Source organism: Peromyscus eremicus, chromosome 1 (genome assembly GCF_949786415.1).
Source record: "Peromyscus eremicus chromosome 1, PerEre_H2_v1, whole genome shotgun sequence".
Lineage (NCBI taxonomy): Eukaryota > Metazoa > Chordata > Mammalia > Rodentia > Cricetidae > Peromyscus > Peromyscus eremicus.
The window spans coordinates 92,074,813-92,085,904 of record NC_081416.1 but is presented as its reverse complement, the minus strand read 5'-3'; the positions used below and the strand labels follow the sequence as shown (position 1 = coordinate 92,085,904).

General features: G+C 47.1%; 1 protein-coding gene across 1 annotated transcript; it reads right to left on the bottom strand.

Moving 5' to 3' along the window:
• Nucleotides 1-3,987: 3,987 nt before the first annotated feature.
• LOC131900183 (V-type proton ATPase subunit G 1-like) lies at nt 3,988-4,312 on the bottom strand. The gene has a single exon (XM_059251543.1). The coding sequence runs from the start codon at nt 4,310-4,312 to the stop codon at nt 4,040-4,042; it is 273 nt and encodes a 90-aa protein (XP_059107526.1). The 3' UTR covers nt 3,988-4,039.
• Nucleotides 4,313-11,092: the final 6,780 nt, after the last annotated feature.

Below are 11,092 nucleotides of genomic sequence, written 5' to 3'. Positions count from 1 at the left end.
GATTGTACTGGGGAGACAGTGTGAGCGCACTGGTGTCATAATGTGCATACTGAAGTCAAAGGACCTCAGGAGTTGACCTCATTTCCATCTTGCTGCTCCTGAGCTGTATTCCAGACTCACTGGGAGGGTCTCCTGTCTCCACCTCCCATCTCATCATAGGAGTGCTGGGGTTACAGTGGACACCCCACATCCAGTTTTTAACATAGGTTCTGGGGGTCAGAATTGACTTACCAGGCTTGCGTACCTAATGCTTTTACCTACTGAGCCATCTGCTGGCCCCTGGGTGGGACTGTAACAGAGACTGCTTGACTATATAGCTCAGTTGCGTAATATCTTACTAAGTCTTCTCATCCATGAACATGGGCTATTAACAAGGTCTTTTCCTATCTCGCAATGATCTTTTGTGGTTTTCAGAGTATACATACTATATTTGTTTTTTCTAGAGATTCCCTAAGCATTTTATTCTTTTGGATGCTATTATAAATGGTACTTAATTTGCAGTGTGTTTGTTGCTATTGTGTAAAAATATAATTTATTTTTGTATACTAATATTGAAACCTTTCTTAGCTCTCTTATTTGTCCGAATAATAGTCTTTAGTAGATCATTTGGAATTCTCCACATATAAGATCACATCATAACATTAGCTGTGGTGTTGCACACCTGTTTGAGGTTATTATGTGTGTGCCTCCATGTGTTTATGTACACTATGTGCATGTAGTACCCACAGAGGCCAGAAGATGGCTCAGTAGGTAAAAAGTAGGGTATGTAGGCAGAAGTTTCTCTCCCACCTGCCTACTCCCAAATACCTGGCAGCTGCTTCCCAAATAATTGACTCCAAGGCTTATTATTACTTATAAATGCTCAGCCAGTAGCTCAAGATTATTACTAATTAGCTCTTACACTTAAATTAACCCATAATTCTTATCTATGTTTAGCCACATGGCTTGGTACCTTTTCTCAGTGTGACATTCTCATCTTGCTTCCTCTGCATCTGGCTGGCAACTCCCTAACTCTGCCCTCCTTCTTCCCAGAATTCTCCTAGTCTGGTCGTCCCACCTATACTTCCTGCCTGGCTACTGGCCAATCAGTGTTTTATTAAACCAATTCGAGTGACAAATCTTTACAGTGTACAAGAGCATTATCCCACAGGAAGGGTGTCAGATTACTTAGAACTAGAGGTATGCCGGGCGGTGGTGGCGCACGCCTTTAATCCCAGTACTCGGGAGGCAGAGCCAGGCGGATCTCTGTGAGTTCGAGGCCAGCCTGGGCTACCAAGTGAGTCCCAGGAAAGGCGCAAAGCTACACAGAGAAACCCTGTCTCAAAAAAAAAAAAAAAAAAAAAAGAACTAGAGGTACAGGTGGTTGTGAGCTACCCATTGTTGGTGCTGGGAACCAAACCAGGGTCCTCTGGAAATACAGTTAAGTGCTCTTAACCTTTGAGCCATTTCACCAGCTGTGATGGTGCACATCTGTAATCCCAGCTCGTTTGAAGCCAGACCAGGTTCCATGGGATCCTGTCTCAGAAAACTAAAACTAAACAACCACAAATCACATCCTCTGCAAATAGACATTTTTAATTCTTTACTTATCTGTGTGTCTTTTTTCTTCTTTAAGAGTTGTGTGGTTTGTTTGTTTTTTTAATTTTAGGTATAAGGGTGTTTTACCTACATGTTTGTCTATGAATCATGTGTATGCTTAGTGCCCACAGAGGCCAGAAAAGGAAGTCAGATCTCTTGGACCTGGAGTTTCAAATGGTTGTGAATCTCCACATAGGTATTGAGAATTCAACCTGGGTCCTCTGGAAGACTGGCAAGAGCTCTCCACTGCTGAGTAATCTCTCCAGCCCTGTATTTCATTTTCCTACCTAATTTGCTTTGCTTATTTTTGGAGACTGTGCTGGCTAGTTTTATGTCAACCTGATACAAGTTAAAGTCATCTGAGAAGAGGGAGCCTCAATTGAGAAACTGTCTCCATAAGGTTGGGCTGTAGGCAAACCCTTAAGGCATTCTCTTAATTAGTGACTGATGTGGGAGGGTCCAGCCCATTGTGGGTAGGTCTACCCTTTAGCTGGTGGTCCTGGGTTCTATAAGCAAACAGGCTGAGCAAGCCATTGGGAGCAAGACAGTTAAGCAGCACTATCCTGACTGGGAAAGACCAGCTCTCATGATCCGTTCAGAGTAATGAAAGGAATGCCTCAGAGTAGCAAGGGGTAGGAAACTTTTTATCTGAGGGAAATTAGGAACAAGCATTAGTCTGTCTATCACATTTTACTCACTCATTATTTCACCCATTCACTTCCTCACACTTCTCTCTTCATGCTGCTTCTTCATCTCTCACTCCTCCACAGCCTCTACATCATGCTCCTGCCTCCAGCTTTCTGCCCTATATGAGTTCCTGTCCTCAGTTTTTGATGATGGACTGTTATACGGAACTGTGAACAAAATAAACCCTTTCCTCCTCAAGCGGCTTTACGTTTCTTCATAACACAGAAACACTAATGAAGACAGAGACTATTTACTGGCTCGTCCTTTTGTCTTTGGGTTGAAGTGCTTATTTCATACATAAAAGGATATGGAGAATAGATAGGCCAGGCTGTGTGGGTTCCACAACAGGCTGAGACTACAGCTTCACTGACTCAGGTCTCAGATTAATGCCCACCTGTAGGTGAATGGTCTTATTAAATATGAAACACAGAGCCAAATGCAGAATTAATAGCCCAAGAGGTCAGAGCAATAGCAAGAGCTAAAAACCTTACCCTTCACTGCTGCTGCTGTCCTACCTTTCCGCAAGAGAGCTACTTCCTGTGTGTTTGTCCTTTTTATTGACTTTCTGTTCTGCCTTCTTATTGGTTGTAAACCCAACCAATATGACCTCCTTGTCACTGCCTGTCTGTACAGACCTCCAGGTCTTCTATGGTTGGTATTGAGATTAAAGGCATGTGTCTCCATGCTGGCTGTATTCTTGAACACACAGAGATCTGCCTAGCTCTGCCTCCCAAGAGCTGGGATTAAAGGCGTGCACCACCACCGCCCAGCTTCTGCTATGGCTTGCTATTAGCTCTGACCCCCAGGCAACTTTATTTATTAACATACAAATAAAATCACATTTCAGTACAAGTAAAATATCACCATTCCCACCCTTGGATTCACTAACATTAATAAAGAACACCCTCAAAGACTCACTTATAGTTGCAAAAACCAGTACAGTATTTTGTGAACAAAACAGAGCAGCAGTCTTCACTTAACCTGGTGGCTTCTTGCTAACAAAGTTGTACAAACTCACAGTCTCAGGATGGTTTAAGCTTGAGCTTTGCAATGTGCATGGCCAGGGCCTAAACTGCAGCCCAGACCACTCAATTTCCAGCCTCACCAGGGGGACCCCCAACTCCCAAATGCAAACAAAGAGGCACAAATACAAGGCCAGGGGAGAGTGGTTTTTAGAGTCTTGCAAATGATTTTTTTTTGAAAGGCAAGACAAAGTTTTACTTTTAAATGATTACAAGCAAGCCAAATAACATGTAACAAGTTCTTGTGCCCTAGCATCTAGTAATTTGGGTTAAGATACACTAACAGCAGCCTGAACAAGCATATCCACTGTCCTAAATTAGCCAGAATGGACGACTGTAAGGCTGGCCACTGCTTCATAGGAGTTACAAATGCTATTTACTACTTTTTCATAGATAATGCCTCTGACCTTTAAGAAAGTGGAAGGAAACAATTTACTCTCTCTCTTTCTTCAAAGAATTGGTTCGGCTTTTTCCTACTAGACTAATAAAAGAAAAATCAACAGTGATACCTGCTGCTTGCACAAACACACAGGAAACACACACTCCTTAAAGACACACAAGGTGAAAAGATGGAACTTCAGATACAAAAAGCTAGATTTGACTCTCAACAAGTGAAGGGATCTCCAACAGCATAGCGAAATCGAATGCCTTCCGGAACAGAACTCAAGCTCTGGGAGGTTTTCCTGCTCTGTTAGGGCATCTCCCATGCCAGCCCACAAGGCAGGTGCTTCCACCTCCCATCCGTTTATGCGCTAGTTTTCATGGATTTCTGGCCGGATGTGGCACACAAAGGCCAAGAGGTTATCCAGGACTTCATCCCTGTTCTGCTGGAAGTAGTTCTGGAAGACTGTCATCTTTTCCTGAGTCTCCCTCTCCACCTCACTGCTACAACTGCCATGGGACCCCAGTGACACAGCCTCCTTGACCTTGAACTCCTCCTCCCTCTGCAGGCGGTACTGTTCACTCAGCCTGGGCTGCTTCTTGGCCTGCAGCAGCTGCTGGACGCCCCACACCTGACTCGCCATCACTGCAGAAACTCTCAGCCAAAAGACACAAGGGATCTTTTTAAATGTTGTTTGTTTGGTTGGTTGGTTGGTTGGTTGGTTGGTTTTTCAAGGCAGGGTTTCTCTGTGTAGCTTTGGAGCCTGTCCTGGAACTTGCTCTGTAGACCAGGCTGGCCTTGAACTCACAGAGATCCACCTGGCTCTACCTCCCAAGTCCTGGGATTAAAGTCGTGCACCACCACCGCCTGGCTCTGTTGTTTTGTTTTAATGTGCATGTGTTCATATGTGAGTCCGGTGTAGGTCCTTGCCTTCTGTGTGGTTTGTGTCTTAGTTAAGGTTACTGTGCTGAGAAAAGACACCATGACCAAGGCAACTTAGAAAAGAAAGCATTTTATTGGGGTCTTACTGAGTTTTAGAGGGTTAGTCCATGATCATTGTGGTGAGAAGCATGGCAGCAGGCAGGCAGGCATGGTGCTGGAACAGCAGTTGAGAGGTTACATCTGAAACCCCAAAGCCCACCCCCAGTGACAGACCTCCTCCAGTAAATAAGGTGACACCTAATCATTCCCAAACAGTTCCACTAACTGAGGACCAAACTTACGAGCCTATGGGGGCCACTCTCAGTCAAACCACAGTTTGAGAGGGTCTCTTTTTTTTTTTAATTTAATTTTATTTTATTTTACAATACAATTCAGTTCTACATATCAGCCACGGATTCCTTTGTTCTTCCCCCTCCCGCCCCCTTCCCCTTCCCCCCAGCCTACCCCCATTCCCATCTCCTCCAGGGCAAAGCCTCCCCCGAGGACTGAGATCAACCTGGTAGACTCAGTCCAGGCAGGTCCAGTCCCCTCCTCCCAGGCCGAGCCAAGCAATCCTGCATAGGCCCCAGGTTTCAAACAGCCAACTCATGCACTGAGCACAGGACCCGGTCCCACTGCCTGGATGCCTCCCAAACAGATCAAGCCAATCGACTATCTCACCCATTCAGAGGGCCTGACCCAGTTGGGGGCCCCTCAGCCATTGGTTCATAGTTCATTGTTTCCATTTGTTTGGCTATTTGTCCCTGTGCTTTATCCAACCTTGATCTCAACAATTCTTGCTCGTATAAACCCTCCTCTTTCTCGCTAATTGGACTCCCGGAGCTCCACCCAGGGCCTAGCCGTGGATCTCTGCATCCAGTTCCCTCAGTCATTGGATGGGGTTTCTAGCACGACAATTAGGGTGTTTGGCCATCCCATCACCAGAGTAGGTCAGTTAGGGCTGTCTCTCGACCATTGCCAGCAGTCTATTGTGGGGGTATCTTTGTGGATTTCTGTGGGCCTCTCTAGCACTTTGCTTCTTCCTGTTCTCATGTGGTCTTCATTTACCATGGTCTCCTATTCCTTGTTCTCCCTCTCTGTTGTTGATCCAGCTGGAATCTCCCACTCACCCAAGCTCTCTTTCCCTCGACCCTCGCCCTTCATTACCCCCACTCATGTCCAGATTGTTCATGTAGATCTCATCCATTTCTCCGTCATTGGGTGATCCTCATGTCTTTCTTGGGGTCCTGTTTTCCAGGTAGCCTCCCTGGTGATGTGAGTAGCAGTCCAGTCATCCTTGTTCCACATCTAGTATCCTCCTATGAGTGAATACATACCATGTTTGTCTTTCTGAGTCTGGGTTACCTCACTCAGGATGATTTTTTCTAGATCCATCCATTTGCCTGCAAACCTCATGATGTCATTGTTTTTCTCTGCTGAGTAGTATTCCATTGTGTATATGTACCACATTTTATTTATCCATTCTTCAGTTGAAGGGCATCTAGGTTGTTTCCATGTTCTGGCTATTACAAACAATGCTGATATGAACATAGCTGAACAAGTGCTCTTGTGGTACGATTGGGCATTCCTTGGGTATATATGCCCAAGAGTGGTATAGCTGGATCTTGGGGGAGATTGATTCCCAATTTTCTAAGAAAGCGCCATATTGATTTCCAAAGTGGTTGTACAAGCTTGCATTCCTTGAGAGGGTCTCTTGATTTATCGCCTATGCCAGGCTAGCTGGCCCACAAACCTCCAGGGACTCACTTGTTCCCACCTCACATCTCATTTTAAGGGCACTGCCCTGGGATTACGGACACACACACACATACATACACACACACCACATACAGCTTAAGTGTGTTCTGGAGATCTGAGCTCAGGTCCTCATGCTTGGGCAGCAAGCACTTTACCCAAGGCCATCCCCCAGCCTCTAACAGCTTGCTGGAAGGCCTGCCCCTCATGCATTCTTGGCTTCGATTCTGGTTGATGACCTCACCAAGAATACAGAGCTGCCTGGTTAGAGCGAGCTGAAGGGTGGGAAGAATGGGCCACTTCCTGAGGACAGAGAATGGATCAGGAAGAAAGGCTTGAAGCAAGATGGAAAGCGGTCAAGGGCCAGCTGGGCCAGCTGTAGGGCTGGGAGCAGCAGCCTAGGATCTGGCTGAGAACTTTGTGCAGGTTCAGGGGAATTCATCCTGGAGTTCCAAGGCTGCTGCAACTGTGCAGCCTGAGTAAAGGTCAGACCCTATCATAAGCCTTCAGGAAGCTGAGATCCCTGGGACCCTAGGGGGCCAGGGGGAAGTTTTCAGGGCCTACTTGCTCCACCCGGAAGGAAACTTCAGAAACTGTTGGCTTCACTTTCAGGGTCAGTGAAAGGGAAGACCGTGCCCTCAGTTCCTGGGGCTTCTCCAAAGTCAGCTAGCCCCAACCTTCCTTTTGATAGTATAAGAACGGAAGCTCAAAACAGCTTGATGATACACCAGCAGGGGACTCATCTGCTTACCCCACATCCAACCCAACTAAGCCTCAGCCTCCAGGCAACTGTAGAATCCTCCAACTCCCTCCATAACCACTCACCCAAGTGACACTCACCTTCTTTGACCCCTACCTGGAATGTTCACATCCTTCCTCAAAATGCTAACCTGAACATGTCACTCTTCTTCAGGAAACCTTCTGTGACTTTTCAGGCTCTGGGGAAGATGTAGCTCTCTTGGGTGTCACTTCTCAACTGGGAAGCTTTGCAGAAGCAGCAGGTACCTGCATCTTCACAGGAGAGCACGAGTCTTGAAAACGGCTCTGAGAAGCTGGGTGCCACTTGCCTTTCCTGCCCATGATGTAATCAATAAGATGGTATCTGGTGCTCTGTGGGCCATCCAAATGACCACAACCTCTCTGGGTGATGCCTGAAGCCAAGAGAGTTAAACACAGCTCTGGTGCCAAATCAAATGACTGCTGTCTTTTCCACACAAATGCCCAATGCGTCCAAACTTCTTCTTCCATCGGAGTAGATAAGAACATATACGCAAGTTTTAGGCAACCAGGGGTCACACTCTGCCAGAATATCCCCCTTAAAGATAAAAGCCACCGGGAAAGGTGAAACTAGTCGAGCATACACTGAGCATGCTCTAGAGTCTAGACCTGGGGTTCAATCCTTGGCACCAAATTAAATGAAAAAATAAATAAATAAAAAATAAAAAGAAGTGAAAGATAAATTGAATCCTCTTGCATCTTCTAGAAAGGAAGCAAGCCTCCTTGTATTCTGGAGGGCACATCCCACTCCTAGGAAATCTCTGGTGACACAGAAAGCTGCCAGCTTGCAGTGAGGCCCTGAATGGAAAAGACCTCTCCAGGAGGCCCAGGAGGATGGGCAAAGGGCTGGGCACTGGGCTCCTAAGATGTAACAAGCCCTATGTGCTGGAAGTAGCAAATGGGAGAGATTCAACATGGACCTCTCTCTGCAAACCACAGCAAGCCACTAGACAGACCTCCTGGGACCTAGAGTGAAGCTGGGCCATCTGTGGCAGGGGATTTTTAAGAAATAGCTCCTGTTACATGAATAGGCCCTCCTTTGGATGACAGGCTCAACCACAAAGTGACAGGACATCCAGAACTGCCTGTATGAACTGGGTAACTCCGACTTGCCAAGGTAGAACTGTTACCCAGCTTGTTTGCTGATGGGCCGGGTAGAAGGCCCAAAATGGACAGTGGCTGCAGGACAGGCACATTTAAGGGTCATCCTGAAAGACAAGACCAGACCTCTCCAGCACACAGAGCTGCTGCTGTGCACCTACTCACATAGCAAGAAGCGCACAGGAGACTTCTCACATCCCTGGGCCAGGGCTGGTGAGCTCCGTGATCCTGACTTTGAACAAGGGTTATTGTTGCTTGAATCTTAGATGGTCTTTTAATAAAAATAAAAAATAAAAAAACATAGCCATATATCAGGGTGAAAGCTGAAAGATCAGAGAAGCAGAACAGCCAGCCACTAGTTCTTACCTCTACAAAATCCTCAGCCTAAAGAAAGCGAATTCCTGTTTCCTCATGGCTTACACATCTTTCTCTGCCCTGCGTATTACTTCCTGGAATTAAAGGCGCGTGTGCTTCTCAAGCAAAGGCATGAGATCTCAAGTGTTGGGATTAAAGGTGTGTGCCACCACTGCCTGGCTCTGTTTCTCTCCTAGACTGGATCAATCTCATGTAGCCCAGTGTGGCCTTGAACTCACAGAGATCCAGACTCTGCCTCTCGAGGATTAAAGGTGTGTGCCGCCACTGCCTGACCTCTATGTCTAATCTAGTGGCTGGCTCTGTCCTCTGATCCTCAGGCAAGTTTATTAGGATACACAATATATCACCACAGGTTATCACTTTCCGATCCCAGGATAGTCAGGGGTCGGGAAGAAAAAGGTCTGAAAGGTTTCTGACAAGAAGATCTGGTGGAGGCACATGAGGGGACACTTAGAGGGCACAGAATGTGGAGATTTTTGTTTCACACATTAACACCCACCAGAGAATAGGCCACAAAGGAGAACTGAAAACTGAGTAGCCCAGCCATCCTGGAGCGGTCGCACTGAGCACAAGAACGGCATTGGTGACAGTCGTTGGGCTGGACCAACGGTGCAGTTCCCACAAACCAAAGCCCATCCACTCAGCGGCCACCTCTGATTTCCACATGCACAAGTGGCATCTACACCCTCACATACATACAAAATTAATTCATTTCTTAAGCATTATTTCATGTAGTGAGTATTTTGCTTGCCTGCATCTATATATGTGAATGCCTGGTGCCTGTGAAGGTCAGAAGAGGGCATAGGATCCCATGGAACTAGAAAGGTTGTAAGCCACCATGTGGGTGCTGGAAACAGAACCTGGGTCCTCTGCAAGAGCAACAAGTGCTCTTAACTGCTAAGCCATCTCTCCAGCCCCTAATTAATTAATTTAAAAATGTTTTTAAAAACTGTCTAGCAGTTTTAAGGAGGGAGGCCACTGGGACTGGGATAGGGAGGGACATGCAGTTGGGGCTGGCAGAGGTGTGGAGTGACCTGTGTGGAATGACAAGTTCTGCACCGAGTTCACGTGCTTGTTCACTTACCCAGAAATCTTGGCGTGTGAGCAGCATGGGATGAGAGCAGGCACAGATGCAGAGGCAGGCAGGGCTGTGTGCTGGGTGAACGGGATCCATTCTTACCCAGAGCTGCTACAGGTCCTGACCGGGCCCCATGCAGGATACAACTGACTCAAGAGTCCTTGAAATCTAGAGCTACTGGATGTGGCTGCTCTCTTATGTCACTCCTTATTCCAGTGATGATAAAAACACGGTAGAAAGAGACAGTCACAGCAGAAGCAGCTGTTAGAAGCAGCAGCAAAGCCCCAATTAAGAAACATGCTCACACCCACCTTCTCAGCAACCCTCTCGGCTCGGGGCCGACCCAGGCCACCAACTCCCTCACTGAAACTCACGGCTGAGTTCTGGTTGCTGTACAGAACCACAGCCTGTTACTCAGTTGTCCCAAGTTAGGCCTGTCCCACATTCTTCAGGGGTCACACAGTGTGAGCACTGGCTCAAGTTACTAGCTCCTCAGAGCTGAGAGAGGATAAAGAACTGTGATTCCGAGTTTTAACTGTGAACTTGACGAAATCTAGAATCATCTGGGAAGACTGTAAGGAGTGATATAATTAAGTTGGCCTGTGAAGGATTGTCTTACTTGAGTTGAGGTATGAAGACTCACCGATAATGTGGGTGGCACCATTTCATGGACTGGATCCTATACTGAATGAAAAGGAGTAGGCTGAGCACTGGCATCTGTCCGTCCATCTGTCCATCTGTCCATCCCTCCCTCCCTCTCTGCTCTTTACTGTGGATTAATTAGTTGCTTCAAGCTCCTGTTGCCCTACCTCCCCCACCAGGATAACTATAACCTGAACCGAATAACCCTTTTTCCCTAAGTTGCCTCTTTCCTGAGTCCTGTGACCTCCTGACGGGCAGGGTTCAACCAGGTAGACCCACACTCCTTCCTGCCACCCAGCTCTGCAGTAGCACTCAGGCCTCGAGTTTCCACTTCTCAGTTCAGTGTGAAACAAGGAGGGCCAAGAGCAGGACCATTCGTGCGGTGGAAACGTGTGCTGAGAATGTCAGTCCCTGAGTTGTGACTGGTGTGCAGCACGTGGAAATTCCCTATCAGTCCACAGATCTGGAGCGTCCATTTGATGGGGCCACTTTTGATGGGGCCACTTCCATACCTCTCGGCCACTGTCTCTGACCTTGTGGCTATGGGGCCCACAAACCTGCACCCCTCCCCAGGTCAGGCTGACCTCTCAACTGCTCCAAGCTTCCAACCCACTGGCCTCTCATACCTCTTCGCTCCTACTATTCTCTCAGCATGGCAGGACCACTCCCCTGATAATCTGCTACCCAGAGCAGATCTCACAGTGAATTCCATCCTCACTAAAGTCGCATTCCCACCACCATTTGCCTCTGGGTTTCAGTCATCTCTATACCAGG

Bases quoted from the DNA above. Each gene is read 5' to 3' on its own strand.
- LOC131900183 (XM_059251543.1), bottom strand. From the start codon at position 4,312: ATGGCGAGTCAGGTGTGGGGCGTCCAGCAGCTGCTGCAGGCCAAGAAG.